General features: G+C 40.8%; 1 protein-coding gene across 2 annotated transcripts in view; it reads right to left on the bottom strand.

The window, feature by feature from the left end:
- Positions 1-1,019: 1,019 nt before the first annotated feature.
- GREM2 (gremlin 2, DAN family BMP antagonist) overlaps positions 1,020-24,926 on the bottom strand; it is a 456,926-nt gene continuing 433,019 nt past the window's right edge. For both annotated transcript variants that reach the window (XM_069234686.1, XM_069234687.1), the window contains exon 3: positions 1,020-18,974. In XM_069234686.1, the coding sequence (XP_069090787.1) occupies positions 18,461-18,973 (513 nt within the window). In that variant the 5' untranslated portion in view covers position 18,974 and the 3' untranslated portion in view covers positions 1,020-18,460. The remainder of the gene's footprint in view (positions 18,975-24,926) is intronic.

Below are 24,926 nucleotides of genomic sequence, written 5' to 3' on the forward strand. Positions count from 1 at the left end.
ATCCCCTAACCCTGCAACAGAGTTAGATGCCTTATGTGGTGTCCTATGCAGGTCACTCACTTACGTGGCCTCTGCCTAATTTTGTAGGTCGCTTCACACATGGAGCATCAGGCCATTCTGATAGTAGTCAAGTGAAGATGGCTCAACCATACCCAGTGGAACTGTAGGCAGAAAGCTCAGGTGGGATATTGGTCCACTTTTCCTGCCCTTCACGAAGCCTGCCACATGCATTCCTTTCAGCTTCTGGTCCAATCACATTCATAATTCATTCATACTGGCAGTCGCACCTAATTCCTTTTGTACAGTGGTTTCGCAGTTAAATAGTCCAGGGTGAAATTTCTGTTATGCGGGCATAATCATGTGTAATTTTGGCAATTTTATGTTATGCTTGTTTCACAAAATTCCCAAAATGTTGGCATTATAGCCATGTTGCGTAATTACATGAAGCTTGCATCAAAAATTTAGCATGAGCGCACGGGAGCAACGTGAGCAAACAGACGAGCAGCTGCTGTTTGCAATACTTATGTTTTGTCAGCTATTTTTAGCACAAAATGTGTCCTTGTGCAGAAAATGCAGGCAAGGACACATTTTGGTATTAAATATACAATTAAATATAGCTCCAACTGTTGGTTTTGTGTAATTATGTATAAGTTCGCGCAATGTTTACAAAATGTCTTATAATTATGCAAAAGCAAATTACACTAATTTTGCACACACCTGCAGGTAACCCACCTCTATGCCACTTGTAGGGCAGCCAGAAGTCTTATTACTGTTAAAAATTGTAATCTAATTATTGCCCTTGAATTTAGAAGGATCAGGTAAGGGCCCTGTTTTTTCTGCTATCAATTGAGCTGTTCAGCATAAAGAGCGGCCGTGCCTGTGCCTTATTCACAGACTCCTCTCTACCCCTAAATGCCCCTGCAAAGCAACATCTTAAAGGCAATGGATTTGATAGCCCCCCAAAAACTTAAATGAAATTTTGAGCAAACACAGCACACTCACATAAGGTGGTAAACAATTCTATAGTGGTTTATTGTTTGTATAATTTAAGAATACACCTATAAAATAATTACATTATACATATAGCATTTCGTTATTGTTTGATTTTTATGTATTAATTAAAAATACAGTCAGAAGCATTGCAAGGTAACCTAGACTTTATATACAAATTGCCCCAAAAATGAGTTAAACGGTGAAACATATACTGACTGCACGCTCGCGGAAAACTCTTTTATTACTTTGGACCAGGCAGTGTGTGTATTGTGTGTATAGTGCTAATATGTCTGTAATTATACATTGCCATTGATGAGTGACTTAAAAATAATTACATCTTAACAAAGAGCAATAGCAGGTAATATAAGATGATCATTTTCAAGGGCAATGTGAAATATGATGCAGTCTGCACTTTGTTCTATATAATTCAATAGACATGTACATTCGTTATGTAGGACAATAATAACATACATTTCACAATTGTATACAATAAATATTGTATGAAGAAACTTTCTATACATAAAAAGAAGCCAGTGGGTATTTTGTCAAACTACTTTAAAGATAACATCAACATCAAATACTACTTGTCAAAGTTTTCATTACATTGAAACAAAATAGAAAACTACTTTAATAAATTATGCTGAGTTCAATGCAAGGACACGATAGTGTAAAATGTTTATCTGTGCCTTCAAGAATTAAAGTGAATTAGGTTTTCACAGAAAGTTGCATGAAATATCCATGTTTTTCTGGTCTTTTTATGATACACTTAGGTAGTGATCTACTGCATGCGAAATGGCCTCACTGTGCTGTCAGTTTCAGATACCTTTAAGCTCAGGTTTCAATGTTTTTGTGCTGCACTGAAGTCTAATTTTTCACTTGAGTGCGATGATCAGTAATTTGGGTGCGGTTAATTCAAATGGTCTGTAGTATAATATCAGATCAAGGTGTCAATTATGTATTTTAAAATCAAATGAATTGTTTTCATAAAAGTGGCTATCCAACCCGATATAGTGGTGGTGTGGGCTGAGTCTCTAATTGCTGTGTTCTCGCCTCTGTAGCCAGAGTGTGTCGATCTTGTTCCAACTTATAATGAAAATAATTCCACTACCACCGAGGTAACGCTCAGTAGGATCTTCTGTACTGCTACATTATGTAAAATGTGTACCCAGGAGGATGAAAGGAAGAGTCAATGTGGCTGTGGTGTTGAATACTAGCTAGAGCTGGTTCTCTGAAAGTTACATTTTCATAGCTAGTTCCACAAAGCGATGCTACATTGAGCACAGAGACTAAAACACAGAAATTCTCCGAAAATCTAATAACAAATATGTGAAATCATTTACTTAAAAATGCTTCACTTATTTTAGAAATGTAATTCCTCTGTTCTGGGATATATATATATATATATATATATATACAAAATGCATCTCCATGGCGTAAAAGCTGAGAACTCTTCACTCTGTCTAACCATTAATTAAAAATACTGATGACTTGTTTTGGTCAAAGTAATGCTGAAAACGTTTCATGAAAACTGAGTTAGAGTGCAGGATGCTATAAAAAAACGGATGCACACAAATTAGTGGAAAATATATTAAACAAAAAAAAATAAAATTATCTCTTCACTGTAAGAATGAAATTTGACTATACAGCCAACACAACACCAAAATAATAACCGCCCATGTCCAGCTTGGAGGAGCTGATCTTTCTTTTAACGCACATGCTAATGAAGTGATGTTCTCACAGCTGGAGCAAGGTAAAATTTGAAGTTGGGAGAATTTCTGAAATTACTTTTGATGGTGACTTAGGGAGTTGACTGATCAGAGCTATATCTTAGAATTCTTCGGTGTGACATTATACCTGTTTGATGTATTTTCGTTGTACCATTGGATTCCCTTTGCAAAATGCTTGTTTGGAAAATAGCACAAATAAAATCTAAAATAGTGACCACCTAATGTTGCCCTCATTTAAATGTCAGTGCATGGGTGACTTTTTCCATTGGCTGCGATACATGCAGACAGGCGCTGAAAATTGGAGAAAGTACAAAGTAAAGAAAATTGTTACAGGGTTTGTGATTACAGCACAAATTACAATTTAAAACAATTATAAACTACATCTAAAGATGATTCATGGGTGCACTGTGTACAATTACAAGACACTGGCCCAGCTACAGCTTTAATAAGCTTCAGACGTTTAGGAGTTGTGTTGTTATTAGCGATTTATATAGACTCTATTCGTGGATGAGGATAAACATAGTGGGAACCCTGTAGATATTTGTGGTCTCAGAGTGCACTGGGTATGCCCAGTCTCATCCTGTCACACCAACATTTGCTGGTGGCTGGCATCCAGTAATAACAATAAGAGAAGTGTGAGGTAGCTGTGACCCAGCATCGATAGCAAAGTGGAATTTTATGGAAAGATTATTTTGGAATGAGCAATGCTCTTTCAGCCATTTAACACTCTGAAGCTCTGTGATGCACCCATCATTGTGACGTGGTGTGCTTTTTAAATTAAATCACTACGTGCTGAATGACTAGCTCATTAGTCGGCGGTCACCACCATACAAGCTGTGTTTCCTGATTGACGGCAAAAGGTAGACCACTAATTCCACTAACTGCCTCATGATTCAGGGTAAAAAGAAGGGTGCATCTTTTTTTGACCAGCTGGAGGTATCTAATGAAGCATCATCCCTCGTCATGTTTGAGAATGGGATAAGCATTAGTTTTAGTTTGGTATGTTAGGTTAAAGTGATGGGTTGAGTGTGCAAAGAGTTCTGATCAGATTTCAATTGGCTGAAATGCGTTTCTGATTTCTATGAAATATTTGATCTACATTGTTTACTAGAAGAAAGAGTTAATTTAAAACTGGGCTGTGTTCATTGAGACCACAATAATATAAAGTCCAGTCAAGTTTTCAGCATACCCACTGTGAATGTGTGCGAGGCAAATTTATATATAATAAAATTAAATTCAGCTCCTTTTCTTATTTGTTAGTAATTCTGGAAAACAAGCTGTTTGTTTTAAGTATTGGAGGCTCAGTGAGGCCAGCCCTATTTCGAAATGTGCCCAAACTTAACAACACCTATCACTAGAAATTGTAATTCATATTTTAAATGCAGGAGTTTAAAGGTTATATTTCACCCACAAATATAACACCAGACAGTATTTGCCCGTCATGCAGATGATTTTAGCATTATTTTTTAATTCTTGAGAGACTTTCGTTTTTACAAAACTAGTTTGGCAAATTAATAGACAACTAATTTGTGTGCAACGTTCTTTATTTAACCATCCCAAACCCAATATTGCCCTGAAGGGGGAATGCTATATAGTCTGATAAAATTATTTAAAAAACTAGGGATGTGCCTGTTTGCTTTGCAAATGTTAGATGAATTTGCTTTAGGTGGATAAACTTGCTTTCTATGAATATAAATTCACCCTTCGTATTATAATGAACAAGGTAAAAGTCATTGTAACCTTTTGACTCATAGGCCCAGATGTACAAGAAAATGGTGGTGTGCGATGCTGCGCCAACTTTGGCAGCGCCGTGCTCTGTCATTTCCAAAATGCAGGGACGTGCTGTATTAACAACAATACAGTGCATCCCTGTGTTCCCCCCTACGCCAGAGATACATTTGCTGCCCAGTGCCAACGCACACACCCTTGCGCCATGGTGGAAGGATGGCTGCATGGTAGGGGAGATTGTTTTTGTGCAGGAAGGAACACCTTCCTGCACAACAACAGTCCTTAATGGCGATTTGCGCTTTCTATGTGGGCTGCAGAACGCAGCCCATATAGAAAGACAAAAAACGAGGAGAAATTGATGCTTTCCTCCTTGTAGCCCATGCTAACGCCACCCCAGGGGTCACGTTAGATTTTGGCACTGCCACAGATGTACAATTCCTCGTAAATCTGGGAACGCTCACAGCAACACCCACTACACGCCTCTTCCACGCAAAGTGCTGCGTGTGAAGGGGTCGTACTTACAAGGTGGCGTTAAGCTACAAAAAGTGACTTAATGCCACCTTGCAAATACAGCGCAGTGCACAGAGCCACAGGAGCATCACAAAAAATGACGCTCCGGTTGCGCTAGGGCTTTGTAAATCTGGCCCATAGTGTATGAAGAAACTAATATATTTAACTCACTTTTGGATACATACACCTGTTTGGATAGTGGTAACTTTAAATGTGCATTTACTATCTGCTGTGCATTTCAACTAGCAAAATGCTTAATGAAAACATTACTTCAGAGAGTTCCATTACCAACCAATATGGGCTGGTCTGATGGTTGGGTTTGGCTCAATGAGATCATACTGTAGGGACTGCACATACTGAATGTCATCACCAGGGAGCTGGATGTTTGGGGTATTAAGTTAATTAAAAATATTTTCTGATTGGCCATGAAAACTGTCAGAAAATCAGTCAATGCAAACAGGGAAAGATCCGAAACAATGCCAGCGGAACCACGCCTGTGTTGTTCACGCAAGGGGAACAACGCTTGCCTGAACAGCACAGGCCCTTTTCTCTGCCTTAACCACGCATGTGCTGAACATGAAAAGGAAGAGCCATCGGGAGAGGACACAGTCAGGTAAGTGGGGCTGAGGCATGTTTGGGGGAAGTTTTTACGGGTGGGGGGGTGAAGGTGTTGGGGTAGTTAGGTTATTTATTTATTTTTAATGGGCAGGGTGCGGGTTGGGGTTATTTTGTTTTTAGGGTTGGGGTAATTTTGTGTTAAGGGCACATGGGGTTTTTAGGAGACGAGGTGGAGGTTTGGGGTAATTTTGTATTTAGAGCAGGTAGGGGGTGGGGTTTTTAGGGGCTGGGCGGGGGGTGGGGTAATTTTGTATTTAGGGTGGGTAATTAGTGGTCAGGGTGGGGGGTCAGGGTAATTTTGTATTTAGGGCGGGCGGGTTTTTAGGGGTGATGGGTCATGGTCATTTTGTATTTAGGGCAGGTGGGGGGGTGGGTTTTTAGGAGTGGGGTGGGGGTTGGGGTAATTTTGTATTCAGGGCTGGTAGGGGCGGGTAATTAGTGGTCAGGGTGGAGGGTTGGGGTAGTTGTGTATTTAGGATGGGCAGGTTTTTAGTGGTGGGGGTTAGGGTAATTTTGTATTTGGGGGGTGGGGGGTTGGGTTTTTTAGGGTTGGGATAATTTTGTATTCAGGGCAGGCGGGGTTGGGGTTTTAGGGTCAGGGTGGTGGGTTCGGTGTCATTTTGTTTTTAGGGGTTGAGTAGTTTTATTTTGGGGGTGGTTTTAGGGCTTCAGGTGGGTGGGGGTATTAGGGTAGTTTTTAAAGGTGGGGGCGCGGTACTTCGGTTTTCAGGGACGGGGTGGGGGTAGGGGTAATTTTGTTTTTAGGGTTTGGGTTTGGGTTGTTTTAGTTTTGGGGTGGAGGTCGGTTTTAGGGCTCAGGGTGGGTGGGGGGGTATCAGGGTAGTTTTTAAGAGTTGGGGGGTCGGGGTCCTTCTGTTTTTAGGGTGGGGGGTTGGCATGCAACAACCACGCCTACTGTTTCCACACATGCCTTTACTAGCCATGCCTTTACAACGAAAAAAGGCATGCATGGAAACAACACGGTCGTTGTTCCGGCCGCGTTGTTCAGGCATGCGTGGTTGCCTCATGTGTGGTTTCATCATACAACCATACAAACAAGCTAGTCCTTTGAGGTGAAGCTTTGGCTTGTAGACATTACTTATTGGACATTTCAAAAGAATGGTATTCGTTTATAATAAAAACTTTACATGCATTAGTTGATTGCTGGAGATTTCACAAAAACAAGTCAGTGAGAAGGGATGGATGAAAAGTGCTTTTCTCCCAAAATATTCACTGGACCAATGGTTCTATTTGCATCTGCAGCTGATTCTATTTCTTTTTTTGCTGAAAAAGAATCGGATTTTTGTAATCCTTCCCTCTTCTCACAAAGCATTTTAGATGCATTTTATTTAGCCTAGAAACCACGGGACATATGTGTTCTTTTGACTACCATATCGATTGTAGAACCAGCAAATTGGGCCTTATTCTGATTGTTTGCACTGGTGCCAAAATCACCGCTTGCTGAGTCTGTCATATTGAAGGGGAAAGGGATTTCGCTCCAGTACATATCATAGAACGACTTTTGCACTGGAACTGCAGAGGAGAAAATGGACTGTAACACACTTATTATTTGTAATTTATTTTAAATAAGTGATAGAATTGTTGCCAAATACATTGTCATCCATGGCATGTCCTATTTAAAACAGGTATTAACGAAGTAGATTGTAATGACGTTGGCTGCCTGCCTATTAGCTTTGCTAATGCTTGTTTTATGCTTGTAATTTTGCAAATATTCATTCCAAAAGCATTTTAAACACGTATTGGCAAAACCAACAGGCCTCCTCTTTCGTACTTATTAGCTTTGACAATGCTGTTTACCGATGCTGTACAGCATTGGACAAAATCAAAAAGAAAGGAAAAAATGAAGAGCGATGAAGTGGCTGGAGTTTCCCCTGACTGCATCATTTTGTAGGTGTGTGCATGCATGATGGTGTGTGTGTTTGTATATACATATATATATATATCCATAGATAGATAGATAGATAGATAGATAGATAGATAGATAGATAGATAGATAGATAGATAGATAGATATGTGCCTTGTCTCTCAAGTGCACACGTTGTCAACATACATGCAGATGCATAGGAAATTACCACTGACAACAGTTTTTTTTATTTACTGAATTGAGATGAATGAGTACATTGAAAAAATACTTTCAACTAGTGCAATAGCACTTTTTAAGGTGGAGGGGACAGCAGAAATTTGCTACCTGGCCCACAAGATGAAATTAAATATATATTTAAAAGGCAAGACTGTGGGGCGGGTGGGCAAAAGAGGAGCAGATGGGAGTCGGGGTGGGGAAAGCAATGGGGAGCAGGCAGGGCGATAAAAAAATGAAACTTAGTGGAATGAGGATGGGAAAAGCAGCACATGAGGAACGGAGCAACACAGAGCTCATGGGTAGACATCTAGGAGGTGAGAAGCACACAAGGGAGGAGATGAAGCACTCTCAGGGAGTGCTTAACCATAAAGAAGAAAGTAAGGGGCACATTTAAGAGCCCCTATCACCACCTTAGCACCGCCATAGTGTCATTTTGTTATGCTAAGGTGGCGCTAAAGTGGCATTTTCCCAGTGACATATTTTCAAAGTGGCGCATAGAACACATTGCGCCACTTTGTAAACCCTTCCTCCACATTATGCCTGTGCCAAGTATAATGTATGCAAGTGGGGCATTCCTCATTAGGGGGGGGCGAGAAAATGGAGCAAGACAATCGAAGAGATTTCCTTGCACCATTTTGTCCAGGGCCCCTATGTACCTGCAGGAATATTGCCAAAATTTAAATAGCGTAAAAATAAAATGAGGCTATTTTAGATACGGCGCACACATGGTGGCGGTATGGGGGGACTGAGGGGTGCAGGGAAAGTCACCCTGCACTTAGTGCAGCACCACTTTTCTTAAATCTGCTCCTAAGTCTCAAAAAGTGAAAAGTGAAAGGGAGCAAGGCAGCAAATCAAAAGGTTTGTAGAGAGGCTATGTTCCAGGGGAGAGACAAACACAAGAAGAGGAAAATGAGCCATTGAATTAGAAGCATGCAAATGAGGGTGACAATAAAACCAACCAATGGTAAGCAATGGACGGGCTGTAAGCCTTCTGTAAGTTCTTGGTGAGACAATAATAAGTGTTTCACAACCAGTCAGCATATTCTGTCTAGTAGGCAAAAGCTAAAAATTGGCTATCTATGCACTGCACTTGCATGTGCGTGCAAAGACAGCAGTCCCTGAATGTTTTTGTACAAAATATTTAAAGAAACATAAAAGCGGCTGACCATGTACCCACTTCTGAGCATACATGCAGACATCTTTAAATAATGTTTCACAAAAACATGCAAATATGGTCACAATTTTGTGCTTTCCAGCACGTGCAAAGGTAGGGTTTTAAATGGATTGGAGGGGCATTCGCAAAGTTTGAAACTGCAAGCGGTGTATATGTAGTAGGAGGTTCACTACAAGAGGTGTCCAGGAATGTCAGTGTATTGAGTGCTGCCAGGTCCTTGAGAAGTTTTAAAATAAGAATGAAAAAATATGAAATCACAAAATATCTTTGTAAAAAGCACACAATAGTTGACAAGTCCATGATGAGGACTAATGTGTGAGTGGCTACATTATTTTTTGACAGGACGCAGTCACTCGCACAGGAGCGAACCAATGGATGAAGTGGGCTGAACCACTTCCCCATGCTGTGGTGGGCAGAAGCAAAATGAGAATGACACTACATTGGAACAAACGGCTGAAGAGGTCTGGAGAAATCCCTAATAATAAAGTATATTATATACATTTTAATAAGATCAAAAGGTCTTGTCTAGCGCCTGACCTAAAAATGAAAAAAATGTGTTACACTAATGTTGCTGCTTGGTTAATAAAAGATTGTGAAATGCATTGTGCCTGAAACACAGTCATATCATAAATTGTTCAACAGTAAAGAAAAATAGTTTCCACATACATTTTTATGTACAGAAAGCACAAACGGTGTGAAATCAGATTGCCATGCTTGTCTATGTTCAACTTTACCCCACATCATATCACATAAGCGGTATTAATGGACCAAATGGATTGGCCCTGTTTTTTTTTCTGTTTTTGCACCAGTGCAAACTTTCTGTAATACAGTGCTTGAAGACATATTCTGCCTTGATCCTTTACCACATTCTTAGATAACCAGCAAAGCAACTATGCTTCCTAGTTCCTCATCTGTCAAACTTCACTGCAATAGTGCCATTCCACAGTGACCCAATCATGAGCTGCCTCCTCCTATCACAGTGTTTAGTCATGACAACAGTATTATAATAAGAAACTGTATGGGAAGGCTAGCCTCACTTAAATCACAGAGGCTTTCTAAGTGAGCCTGTCTTTGCCAACTCTCTGCTTATCAGTTAGCTGTAGCTATACATACATTTGCAAGCCTATGCTGAAATCAGATATTGAAAAAACGGATGGCCCATTTATGCAACAAAGACTAAGGAAAATTATTTAGGCCAAAGATCTCTCAGCAGCAGAATATGGCCTGGCTACCGAGGCATTGCAGGTGGGTAAGGCTCTGCCTGAGGTAGCATCTGCTGAATGATGCCCTTTCTCCCACATGTAGGTTGGTAGACTGGGTTACAGCACATGCAATATTCTAACAGTGATTTACACTCACACGCAGAAGTTAAATGATCGCAGAGGGCACCTTCACACTACTTTAATACAACAGAGACTACCTTTGGGACCTTGAGTCCCTTCTGTGCCCTCAACTCTTCTCTTTCTAGAGACTGCAATTTGTAGACCAACTCTGGAGTGATCTACATTTTGTGCTCCCAACAGGAGAACATTTTCCATTTACATCATGGTGGACACAATGCTGATAGCAGACATTGCCTCCATTACGTAGGGCACCTTTGTTCAAGTGAAGGCATCCCTTCTGGTCATACATACCACTACACTTTTAGTGAGGGCACACCTGTTTTCACTGAAAAGGCATAGACTTGCTCAGCCCTGAAACATGAGTAGTGTTGACTGCAAAGCCCATATTTAGCAAATATATGCGCACTCCTAAACCCATGTTGGGTGTGTTTCTCCTACCCTTGGAATTTAATGTGCAAGTCAATGCTTTTGAAATTCAAAATAAATGTAATAGTCTACGTAATCATGTGAAAAAGACAGGCCAATCACCTTCCAATCCTACTGCCTCCCCGGATGAAATGCATGTCCAGCTATGGCAAGCTTCTCTCTAGGTGGATTTCCAATGAGCATCTCAACCCCCTCAGATTTCGCCATGATTGACACCAGGGTACTTCTCAGCTGATACAGTCATCAGGGTGTGAGCGAAGAGGCACACACAATCAATAACATGCTTCGGAGTGAGTAGAGTAAAAGTAGACCACATAACTCAAACTCAAAGTGCCCATTTAGATGGGGTTCATTTTAGTAAAATATTTGAGGTTTGTGTTTTACAATCAAAGCATGAGAATGGGGACCCGTTTCCTGGTCCAGTACTTTCAAAGAAGGTAAAATTACCACATATTTTATGAAGTAATTGGATGTATTTGTCTCTCTCTAATACCTAAAGGGAATGGTATTTCACAGTCATTGTTTTTCTTTATTTACGTTCTTTACATTTTTGGAATTTCTGTTGGGTGAAAAGTATGCCTCTGTGGTTAACAATCGTCTTTGTTTAGGCAAATATATTCTTTCAACAGACTGTTTCACTTAAATACTACTTCCCAGTTGCACTGTACGCTTTCCGTGAAAAGGATTTCATTATTTAACGTGTGTCATGGCTCATTTTTTCTCCCCAGTGGGATTCATCTGTAGTTTCGTTCTGTGCGAGGAATGTTAATTTTTTCACACATGCAATTCTGGCTTATTTTTTACCTGCAATATCCTGTTGGTTGCCATCAGTGGAAGTATTGTGTTCCAACGATAACAAACTGTTTTTTTGCGGTTGATATTGATTGCATTGAAAAATACACCTCTGGAATAACCATCAATTGCCAAACGTTTTCCCTTTGTTTTCAACCAATACTTTTCTCAAACCTCACTTATCACATCACTGATTATCTTTTGAAATTGCCTGTGCACCTAATTAACGTAGAATGACAAGAATATTGCATTTTTTTCTGCGGTGTCAACTTCTATGCTTTCTCTAACAAGCATGCCATTGTTTAAACCCAGATGTAAATTGTAGTTGCACAAACTGCACACATCTGTTGAGCTTTTGCGCCTCATTTACATATCAGGGAGGTTTACGGGAAGCGATGCGCACAAACTCCGTGCACGTCAAACTTGCCACCATTGTTACACTATTTTTGTCGTTTTATACTTCCGGCTTTTGCTTCAAACACAGGAATTGTGGTGAGCAAGGAACAGAAGACTACGATCCTTTTGTGAGCGTTCCCAAAATTGGAAACGTTTGTGTAAAGAAGCCAGGGTTGGATTGGGATTTAAAATAGGCCCGGGAACCCTAAAACAAAATTGGCCCACAATTGCGGAATATGCCTTTTTGCATAGCACTGCTTCAATGTTGGAAGTAGTATCAAAATAAGGAGGGGGGTTCACTAAGAGGCATGCTCAAAAAACTGAAACAGAATGATCTCAGTCTATCTGTCTAGATCCATGAGTATAACTTTTGTTTTTTTAACTTTACTGAAATTAAAACATTGCCAGCACTCCTTCACATGGATTAGTTCACACTAGTGAACCACAGCTGAACATCAGTGAGGCCACTTCTGCTCATGCCCCCTGCCCCTGCTCAATCTACATACATTAATGGTCCCATAGCCGGCCCAAGTTAGCTTTTTATATCAATGGGTCAGCCCAGCGGGCGCTGGGATTGATGGTTCCTGCCCTATTGGTGAAGGGGAGGTAACAAACGCTCATCTACCTTCTGATACAGGCCTCTAGAAAGGCCGCTTAGACCCCCACTGGGCTGCTGGTTGCATCGGAACAGGCAAAGATTGATCTCAAATCGGCCACCACGCTGCCCAAAAAAGCAGCCCATAGCTGCATCTCTGACACTGGCCCATTGGCCATTGCCCGAGTGCCCACCTTACCAATCCGACCTTGAAAGAAGCCCCTGTTCCTTAATGGAAGTGCTGCTGGTTAATAACATTCCTGCATGGGAAGAGACCACCAGGAGCAGCCACTTGTCCCATGTATCGTTGCCTGCTCCCTCTAATGTCCCGGACAGGATTCACAAAGTGGAAGGTGTCTCAAGGAGATGCGTTCTCGTTTGCGAATCACTTACCACCACATTTGTGGTGTCAGTAAATGTTTAAGGGTTTGCAACCCTAATTGTTGTCACAAACAACTGATGCATGACATTGTGACTCACAATTAATAGAGGACTCCTCTTTTAAGCCTCCTCCTAGTTGTGATTCTATATGGGTCTCAAACCCATTTTGCGAGTCAGAAAGGCCTTTCCAACTCGTAAAATGGGATTAGTAAATGGAAAAAAAAAATCCAGTTCGATTTTCTGAATCGCTAGATATGCAATGGAAAAGCGGCTATGTGCGTCTGGACCCTCACTTGTGATGTCTTTCTGTTCCAGGGGAGAAATATTAAAAGGCTGTCATGACTGTTTTGCAACCATCATTCTTAAAGGCACAACTGAGGACCTTTCTTGATGGCCAGTTTCTTCCCTTCACCCTTCAAAGGAGTCTCTTTCGTGAGCTTAGTTCAGTTTGGTGCTCTGTTTCGCTCCTACAGCTAGATTACACAAATTGAATGAATGGTGCTAATTTTGTGTTTTTGGGTAATTTCTTGTGAGATGGTAGTCAACCTCGGGTAATGGAATAGTGTTTATTTTTTGCTTAAATTACTGTGCAGCAACAAAATTATTGTTTGTGTTTGGTATACTACAGTCAAAATCAGTTCTTGGTTTTTGCTATTTAAAAACGGTGTTGCTGGCTGCCAACATAAATTGACCTAAATAACACACCCATACAATTTGTATTAGGGAGCTAAACAGTGCTTAATTTGTGCTTGTTATTTCCAGTGAAGAACACCTGCACTTATTTTTGAGGGTGGTGCTTATGTTTTTGCCTCAAGCATTTCCGGCGAGCAAATGACACATGTGGGAAAGATGGAGGATGAGAAAAACGAAAAAGCGTCACAATGGGAAAAAGCAGAAAGCTGCAAGAGTGAGCTGAAGGGGCAGGGAATGGCTGTAAATGGATTGAAAAGGCCAGAGATGGCTTCAAGATTACGCTGCCTCAGTATTCTGTGTTTGCTCATTTAATTGCAGCAGCCGTGTGTTTCAGAGGAGAGCTTTGGGCACTGGCACATTTTTATTTACAAATTAAGCACTGGAGCTACATAGCTAAGTAGCACATACTGGCACCCTACATTTGAGGCAATCTGGTTTTCTGAGTCCTGAGTCATGTTGATAGAAAACTATTAGCCTCTCTCTCCTTGATGACTGTAATGTTGTGCACGGTGGCTCGTGTACTCTGCCCAATAAATCAGGACACAGTTGTGGATTATTAGTGTGTTGGTCCGGGCGCTAGGATCGTGCTTTCTTTTTTCCGCACCGGCAACCCAATTTTTGTTGCTTTTCCCTTTGACCCTCGGACCTACCTAAATGGCCCAGGTCACAGGAGGGGTACACTGAACACCCCTCCATGTAGAGATCACTTGCTCCACCCCACTCTCTTTGTTCCCGGGACGCGTACTTGTTACGTCACAAGTGCGCCTTCCCAATTCCACTCACAACATAACAATGACATCATGCACCTGTGCATTACAAAGAATGTACAGAGGCATTTTGTATGGCAGACCACTCAATGCCCTCTACTCAATTTCTAAGGGAATCCACGCAACTGGTCCATGTAGATGTAGTTCAAGGGCATCTGAAATTTTCCTTTTCCCATAAACATATTGCTTTTCTATTCAATGTAATACAGGGCTAAGATGTGGTGTAGAACAAACTATTGTGACCTCATTCATGGGTGGTTTTTGTCTTAACCTATGAAGCAAACTTTACTAAATTTGGATTGCTCTTGCCTATCTGTAAATCTACTGCATAGGTCATATTCAGCTATGGATAATGTAATTTAGGTAACAGCTGGCTTGTACTTAAAATCTGTTTTTCTTGTTTGGAAGATTGTGAAAGTGTGCGTTTGCGTGTGTGTGTGTGTGTGTCTGCACATGCATGTGCGTGAGAATGTGTGCACACGCACCCCTATTTTAAATCTTAGTATTCACTCTGGGTGGCTCATTTTGCTCCATCTACACATGGCTGGGTCTGTTTTTTTTTTATGATAGACTGTTTCCGTTTGGTTTTGACGGAGTTAAATAGGACGTACAAGATGTACTGACCTGTCAGTTCCCCTCAAGACTTGCCATTTAGAGAAATAATTCAGGATAGTTCCTTCTTCAAAAAAAGAACTGGGGCCTCCCTCCTGGGTAACATTAGAGTGATCCACAGCAGTGTACAGTAATTGATTGTACTGTTCGTCCTACAGTTAAATCCCCACAGGGCATACCACTGTGCCTTATAACAAAGGGTTCAGGTAGCCTAAATTGAGTCAAGGAATTAAAAGTATTAGATATGAGAATTGTATTAATATGCCCTTAAAAGGCATTTCAAAACCTGATCACTATGTTAGCAACCTTGAGGGCAAGGAGCTGTTTCAGGGTCTAGGGGCACATTTAAGGGCCCCTAGCGCCACCTTAGTGCTTCCACAGCATGATTTTTGTATGCTAAGATGGCGCTAAAGTGACCTTTCCCACGTGCCATATTTACAAAGTGGTGGCATGCATGCATTGCACCACTTTGTAACCTCCTGTGCCACATTATGCCTACGCCAGGCATAATGTATACAAGGGGGCCGTTCCAGCCCTCGGAGGCCTGCAAAAATGGCTCAGTGAAATGTAAAAGATTTCACTGCGCCATTTCTGCCGTCCTTTTCAACACCCGCTCAGAGCAGGCATTAAAGTGACTCTTCCATAGTAACCTATGGGCCTCCTTGCACTTTGCTGCACTAGCCTAAAAATGTTTGATGCTAGTGTAGCAATGCGCCACAATAGCGTCAAAAATTTTGAAATGAATCTTTATAAGCTGAAGACTTCTCTTGCCAAGCACTGACAGTGCAGTAGACCTGATGCAACTAGTTTACGTGCACACCAACAGAAATTAAAAAGTGTACACCCAAAATAAAAGTGTGAACATTATCCGTGTCTGAGATTGCAGGATTTAAAATTGAAAACTGGGAGTAACTCTACATATGCTGGTAATATGACATAGGAAGGTTGGAAAAAGAACAGATGATGGATGGAATGCTGAACAATGCAAACATTCACATCGTCACAAAGATCTGGGTTTAATCCATTGTTTTTTTGCTCACCATGCCACCCCAGTTTGGACGCAGCCATATGCAAATCAGTCTTGACCCATTCCTCATGGTAACAGTCCAGCCCGATCTGCCAAGCGAGGTCCTCCGTAGACTGGAAACAAGCATCTTAGGACCGGTTTCAGGGTATCACCCTTCATTAGCTAGGCTAGCTTGAATCCAGTGGCGCAGTGAGCACGGGACCCACGTCTGGGCAGGAATGCTGGAGGCACTAGAAGAAACAAGCTGTATGTACATTGTAGCTGGTTAAAGTAGTGGTCCTCCAGCATATATGACCAAAATAATAATGTCCACTTTATTGAGTTACCCTTGTAGTCAGAGTTCCAATCACTTGAAAAGCAGTTAGGACATTGAGCCTAAATTTATTGAAAAAGTTGAAACCCTACTCTATAATTTACCAGCTACAGTTAATTTTTTATACCTAGGGCATAGAAGGGAGTGTAGTGGCGCTTAGGCAACCAGCATACACACACTACATAACAAAGGCAGGGTACTTTTGTTTCCATGAGCATATTGCCTGTTAATACTGCACACTAATCAGTTGGCACCAATCAGTGAACAGTTGGCAGTGTCAAGGAGACCTGGAAAATGGATAGGGCACCAAATGAAGCAAAAGCACAAGCACACAGTACACCCAAATGTTTTGGTGTACTATCCCAAATTTGGACTTAGTCAATACCTTACACATTTCTAGGCATGGAGGAGTAGAGGAGAAACTGACCTCATGAGGGTTCTTGTATTCGTGCATCCCTAGATAAGGTTACTTAATTTCAAATTTGTAGTTCACAGCAAAAAACTCTCCCAATCTACCAGTCTTTATACAAGTCTGCTCATAGGTTTTGATATTAGATTAACTGCCACAGAGCCACGTAGTACTTGAATAAATAGTGTATTTCATGCTCTGGATTAAATCTCAATAGACTCTGCCACTACTGTCCTACTCTCAGATGTAGGGTCCTAAACTATTTCGTAAGACAATTGTGGCTCCTGATAATGCTTATCCAGTTAGATGTTAGTGGAAACCTGGCGGAGGATTCAAAATGTCTGTCGAATAGGTTAATGGTCATTTCTTGACAGATAAATGTTGATGTAAAGGTGCTCAGAAAAAATGCGGAATACCATGATAGTAATCGCGCTACCATACCTTCTTACCCATCTTTTCAGGCAAACTGTCAAGCACCTTGCAGAAATAATCGCCCTTGGAATTACCACCCTATTTATGAGCAGTTTCTCTATGAAGATGTATTTTGGTGAACTAAATTGCAGTGGGGGTGTCCGTGTCCTTTATCATCATGCCTGTTTAATCCAAGATTGTGAGTCGTTATAAACGTTTTCGTCCATTTTTCAGTCAATAAGACATTATCTATTTCCCTTGAAAACAACACCTTTTACTTTCGTCAGCTAAATTTCATATTTTTTCTCTCATGAATGCAATCATAAAAAGCAAGTACACATAGCAAGAGAAGCAATGATTTGACAAAAACGAACATTAAGAGACAGAATTCAGAGGATATGCTCTTACTAAGCAAGCCCTCCCTGGTGTTAAGTCAGTTCTAAAAGCTACATCATGCGTGTACACTAAATACTCTCTTGATTGCACGTGAAATATAACTACAAACCATATGTGTCTGATCTCCATACATTTCTGCTGTATCATTAATATATTGTTTACACAAGGGAGACATTCATATTCATATTCAGTCTTCGTCTGGAAAAGAATTGGCTCAGGTTGATGGCCTTCTCAAGGCCACCATAAAACATGTTGTGCTGAGCAGTGATTGTCCTTTTGAAATGTTGTGTTTTCATTGTCTTAGATCTTGAGAAGTGGACCTCCATATTAAAGTCGGATGATTTATGGCACCATATACCTGTGTATTATTGTCTCCAGCTACATACAACTGGAGGAGTGGGCCTTTAGGGGAAGGAATCCTGCATATTGAGTGCAACAAATTGTAATTTGACGGCAACCACATGCTCTATTACATCAAAGGAGGCAAACTGATTCGGTGACGATTTTCTCCCACACAGTGGAAACTTCAGCCCTGGTTTAAACGGGCTATCACGTTTCCAGATATTGTCCCATGATTTCCAATTTCTTCAACCTCTGTTATTCCTTGCTCATCTTCAAATGCATGATTTGTGTGTAACAGCAGTACTGGGCATGATTGCTTTGAGGCAAAGGTGCATTTGGCCATGAGGCATAAAAAGTAGAAATTAACACCTGCGGCACAGGTCCACAAGGTCAAGTTTCATTTTCAGTCGGCAGGATGGGAAAAACATTTGCACCTGCCTTTAGCATGCATTACATTTTCTGTGTCCACATATTGGTTATCAAGAGCAAATAATACTATCTGGTACATACGTGTCCTACTCATTTATATTAAAACACTTTGGAATGGGCTTAAAGCACAAAGATGCCTCAAGATGTAAAAGGCTGGTGAAGGTCACATGACCGGCACAACTTGATGGAAGGATAAGCATTATGTGGGAAACAGTAAACACATTCATTTATCCATTTTCAGAGGCTATTGATTGTGCTACAATTCCATCAGTTTTCCTCACAGTTTGTCTGAGTGATTGAGGTTGACGGACATGCATCTGCACTGCTTGACTTTCTGGATTTTTTTAAGACGGAAGGGCGGTTCCAGCCCAGGGCACTCAAGCTCCACGGTCAATGAGGTGAATTTCTGTGGTTTACAGAAAGCACAGGACTGGAAGGATTCCTCATCCCTTTTCACATGGCGGGGGATGTAGAAGGAGTTGCACTGGCCGTAGCAGAAGCGGTTGATGATAGTGCGGCTCAGACAGCCTTCCTCACTAACGGTCTGCCTCAGGGGCTGAGTTTTGCACCAGTCGCTCTTCAGGTACTTTCTCTCAGTGACCACAAGGGCCTCTTGACTGGAGGCTAGCACCTCTTTGATCTGGTGCTGCTGATGTAGCCTCCGTTCAGAGTTGTTGGTGATGTCTTTATAAGGTGAAGGAATGGCTCCTTGAGGTCGATTTTTCCTAGCTTCAGCTATTTTTAACAAAAGAGCTAGCAAATGTAGTGATAGCAGAAATTTCCAGTACATTCTGTAAAAATTAAGAAGAAATTGATTAATGTAATATAGAGGCACATAGATATCAGTTTCTGTATATTCATAATGACATTATTTATGGATATATAAAGAAAAATGCATTGGCTAACTAAATATATAATAATTTCCTCCACACAGTTCTTCAGTTCACATTATTACTCAATTCACCATTGATATTGTAATCATTTGTTTCTAAACATGTTCGTTAAAGGTATCTCAACAGAGGTCAGTAGTCAACAACCGTGCTCTTTACAGCATGCACCAGAGAATCTCATAGAGGTGTGGGGGGTTATAAATACACAATGCTGGGAAAGCATCTGCCAACCCCACTCCAAGAGTGCAAACTGTTCAACCTCCAATGGGGGGGCCTATCTCTCACTGTCCAACTGAATATTTGCAATTTCACAAATATTATATTCTACATTGTAGAAAACGTCTGTGTAATGCCTGATATAGAGAACTGTTTAAATTAGTGAAACAGGGACGAATACTGATCTGAATTGTTTGCATCACTAACATAGACATGCATTTGTAATGCCATCTATTGAGCAAACACCAGTTTGTCCTGTCAAATACCCTGAACCATGTTTTTAAATGCTCGACTACTTATTTAGGGACCAGACGACAATTGTATTTACTTGTATTCTTTTCGTTTCCACTGCTTCGAAGTTACAATGGTCCTCATAAAGAAAGTAGACCTTCAGTGCAGGATTAAAATTCAACAATTCTGCATTTTCATGTAATTATCAGGATTAGAGACATTGATCCTAGTCTAACTTCACAGTATTTTTGCCAACACAGATAAAATACAAACAAATGATTTTTGCTGCCACAAAACAGCAGAAAACACGACAAAGCACAAGCATTGGAAAAAACAACTGTCTGTTGTTGACTGAGAGCCTACTGACTTTGTCAGTGTGTTTTTGTTTTGCTATGGTTTTTATCAATCGTTGTTGGAGGTGCTGAGCCCTCACCAATATAAAAGAAAAATAGAAGAACAACATTTATTTAGTAATATAATACCAAGTGGCAGTTCCCAATGTGTAGTTATAGTTAGGACGAGTTTCCATAGAAAAATGCATGTTTTGTTTTGCTATTAACTTTGCGCCCTTTCAGAATCTTCATCAAACTTTTTTGTTTTAAAAAAAGGTTAATCCACAGCAGTTCCTTCCTGGAATGTTCCAGGGTGATCTCCCAAGTGGACAGAGAAAAAGAGAGGTCTTTGAGCAGTGGTTCCCAACCTTTTGACTTTTCTGAACCCACACGTTATCATTGCTGGAACCCAGGGACCCCACTGAATAGTTGTTGGAATCCAGGGACCCCGCACTGAGTCATTACTGAAATCTGAAAACCTAATCTGTTAACATTATTTAATTTCTAAGCAGTTATGGACCCCCTGTGGAGGCTTCGTGGACCCCCAAGGGTCCCTGGAATAAATGCAATTCCCCATAGGAAGTTCAGACAATGCTACAGCTAAAATGGCTGAATTTACTTTCACCAAATTTGCCAGAAAGCTGGGTCTTTGCCCAGAAAGTGTCATTTTTGTTATTTGGTGAAAATCTGTTCAGACATTTGAGTGAAATTAAGCTGCATAATTTATAAATATCTAGCAACATGGTACTACAGAGGGAGTGCCAAGGGAAAAAACAACAATTGAAGCATTCTAATTGGCTAGTCCCGCGGGACAGGACCAGACCTGCATGACAGAGAGTTGTGACTGGCTGGCCGAAATATGAAGAGAAATGTTGCAGGTGCCATTTTAGGACTCGTTGACTCATTCCCCACATCCAGAACATTAAAATAAAACAACATATATTAGGGGGGGCAGAGTAGGGGTGCCCTGACCACCTAGCCATTATAGGGAGGGGGATCCTACAGGGACAGCTCACAGGGTGAAAGCACATTTTTTGGGATTGCCACAGACTAGCGGTACTCTTGTAGTATTCAGCATGGCCCTCACACTAAAATTTGCAGAAGTACAGCCAAATTACCACAAAATTACCACAAGATAACTTTGAGATTACCATGGGACCAAGAAAAAACAAGATAAAAATAGTTGAGTGAGTGCCAATTGGGGTTGGACGACTGTGAATGGTTGACCCGCAATGGCTGCCTCTGGGGATTGGGAGCAGGACCCCACCACACACCACATCCTGCACCCAACCCACCGCTGCACATTGCCAAAGGCTTTACATTAAAATACTATAGAAATTCACCAAAAAAGACAAAGATTAAAGTGACATTATAGTTAGGAATTGTAATTATATCTTACTTTACATAAAAAAATATAGAAATTCACTGAAAAAAATAAAGTTATAGTTAGTTGAAAATTTCAGAGACAATCTAATGTTTTATATTTAAAAAGCACAGAAATTTACTATTTATATTTATCTCTAGTAACTATAACTCATGCACTAACATAGCTATACCTTGTGCCCCCCCACCATGCACAGTCTTGTCATGACTAATGTTATTTCAGATGTTGGAGTCATGTTATCAATGATGTCATAGATCATGGCTCGAGAGATGTAATATGTGGTATAATTAGCAGTAAATGATTAGGGTGCAAATTGTTCTTTTAACATTTTTCAGTCACGCCGCGCAATAATAAAAACAACCACAAGAGAGCCCAGAACACACGTTTGTTTTAATGTTGCTTAGGGGCTTCTGCACTCTCTGCTGCCAGCCGGAAACATTGAAACATTTTTGATGATACCATTGCCCCTTCTGGGAACATCACCAAGCTCAATAGAAAGTTTTAAAACACCTAGCAGATCAATAGAAGACGCTCCTCTAAGAGGCAGAGAAAAATAAAAGAGCGGCTCCTGACGTGCATTTATAATTCTAGTTTTCTTACATTTACTTTGGTTCTCCTGGTGCCCACCAGTGGCAACCTTATTTACAACTATTTAGGGTAGACGGTGTGGGGCCCCCCTTTCTGAGCCTTTAGAGGCCACGGCGACCCCATTCCCTAAGGATGTAGTGATATATTAAGGGGAGAGAGGCATGCAAAAACCTTTCCTGAGCCTCTATGGGCCCTGGCAACCCCATTCCCCAGGGCCTTTTTCTATTAAAGGAAGGGGCTTGCACAATCCCCCACCCCAAGCCACTATGGGCCCCATGGACCCCATCCTCCACTTCACACCCCTCCTTGAGTCTTTACAGCCCTCCACAAAAATGATTTAAATTGACTCCTGGGATCTGACCCACCACAGGGGTCATGTCAAAGCAAACAAATATGGTGGCTGTCCTTTTAATATTTTGTTTTTTTTAGCTTTTTTCCAGCGATCCCATGGGAGTACCAGAGGATTGCGGCAAAGCCCCTGATTATTTCACCTTTACAAGGGCTAGGGAGGCAGGTTATCCCTACATTGCCCCTATATCTTTTTTTTGCTCACTTATTTCCCCAATTGGGGGCTAAGTCCCTGAAGTTCTGTAATAGCTGTCATAACATTTTCTTTCATGTTGCAGCCAGAAAATCAGAGTGCTCACTCCACAGGAGCGAGATAGCCCAAGGGAAAAAAAGTCCCCTTGGCCAATCAGAATGCTATTTTCTAAGTTAAGCATATGCAACTCTTTTGAGAGTCTCTCAAATCCAGCCATACAAATATTTTGTATATCTGGATGGCTGGATTTGAGAATATTTTGTATCTTAATTTCTCAACAAACTACTAATTAAGTTCACATCAAATCACAAAAAGCAGGCTTTCTGGACCAATATCTAGCTTCCTGACAAATTTGGTGTAATTCCATAGAGAATATTTTGCAATATCACATTCCAGAAATGCATAGGGATTTAGCCATTTTTGAACTCCCTTTTGAACCCCCTATTCTGGGGAACCAACTTGACGGATCACCTCAAAACATTCCATAAAGAAAGCAGCCCCCAAAAAAGTATGTTTTTGGAAAGTTTTGTGAAGATTCCTCAAATGGCACCATAGATATTAGAAAAACAAAAAAGCCATTTCATACGCAAGAAACATCAAACGTAACTATAACTACCAATTGGCGACCACCACTGGTTAATCGGAATAATATATATTAAATATATATATATAAATACTCTAAGCCTGAAAGGGTATTGTTTTGACTTTTTGACTTATACTGTGGCTGTCTTGTGTCTGGGCAAAGCTAAACCACTCTGAAGAGCTATAATGATAGTGAAACAAGTATTGGGGGTTGCCTTCACTCATTCCAGGTTGGCTTGGGTGGCATTTTACCAATCCAAAACTGAATACTGTGCTTGGAGTGGTGAAAGGCTTTTGTCATTTTACAGCTTGGCGTGGATGGTGTTGTGCTAATTCTACGCTGAAAGACTTTGTTGTATAAATGCTAAAAGACTTTGGGCCATATTTATGGCCTGCTTTGTGTCACTCTTGCACCACACAAGGTGGTGCAAGAGTGACACAAAACTTAAGGGAGAGTTATCAAGCCGCCATGCGTGGCTTCATAAATCTCGAGTAAAGTAATGCAGCACAAATTGCTGCACTACATTACTCTGTGCCAGGAAGGTGTTTCCATGGGTGTTCCCATGCAGTATCCGTGAATTCTGACACATTCCCAGATACAAAGATGAGGCAAAACTAGGAGAAATATGTATTCTGCAGCACTCATAGAAAGAGGAAAAAGTCTCTCAGGACTGTTTTTGTGGAGCACCATGGTACAAGGGTGCCTGCATTGGCACTAGGCTGATAAAAGGGCACCAGCACCAGGGAAAGGACAGCAATGCACCGTATTTGGATCAATACAGCACATTCCTGTCCTTTCTCTGTGATGCAGGGCAGCGCACCCAGGTGACTTGCTGCACCGCCCTGCACCACAAGCCAAACAAATTTGGGCCTTTGTGACTTTCTAGCTCAGCGTGAATGGCACAGTGGTAATACTATGCCTAAAAACATTGCTAGAAAAACAGACAATTGAGGTGAGCAAATTTAGAGTGTCGCTGGTGTTGTAGGGTGCATTGTACTGGAGCTGCGCTCCTCCTGAACTTGGGACTACCCTGAGTTTTCTCATATATATATATATATTATATATATATAATATAACATTATAGTTATGTGGATCTGCTAATGGTAACATTCATGTTTTGAACTAAAAAAACACAGAAATTCACCAGTTACAGTTAGCAGAGCTAACTATAATTTGTGCCACTGTCATGCAAGGCATATGACCTCACATATTACATCACTCATGACATGATCTGTGACATCATTTATGACATCACAGATAGCATCTGTGATGACTACATCCAAGCTTTGTTTTTGTACATATTGCTCTATAAATTAGTATGCCAATAGAGGCCTGAAAGCAAGTACAAAATAGCTTAGAAGACTATAAGGCATCATTAAATCTACTACAGACACCACTCCCCTAGGTTTAGACGGTATGGGTTATGTGCAACATAGACCTATTCCACACACTTCACACATAGTGTAGTTAACATTAACAAATAAACACAGGTATATGGGAAACCCTCATTGGATACAGTGTTCAATCTGTATGCAACTGCTCAGAGAAAGGCAAGTTCCTAAAAATACTGATGGCCTGTTCCAAAATAAATGCCCTGCTACAGACAGCTTTTGTCTGTATCAAAACTCTAACAATCACCTAACCTACATTGAGAAATGAAATTGATATGAGTAGAGAATGGATATTGTACACAGTATTCACTTAATCGAGAGAGTTTACTTAAAATAAGCAATGTCTGAAGGTGCTAAAGATTATTCTACCTGCAGCCTTCATACTGTGATGAAAGCTTTACAGATAGACCATCTTATGAAGCAAAGAAGCATGTGTACATAGGTCAATACCTGGAGCACACATTCTTCTATGTTACGTACAAATTGTCATGCTGAGACGATTGTGTCTAATAACTCAAGGACGCTTACAATACTTAGTATGTTGTATGCACATTATTTGCCCTGTTGCAATTTGTTTCCTACAGAGT

Source organism: Pleurodeles waltl, chromosome 5 (assembly GCF_031143425.1).
Source record: "Pleurodeles waltl isolate 20211129_DDA chromosome 5, aPleWal1.hap1.20221129, whole genome shotgun sequence".
NCBI lineage: Eukaryota > Metazoa > Chordata > Amphibia > Caudata > Salamandridae > Pleurodeles > Pleurodeles waltl.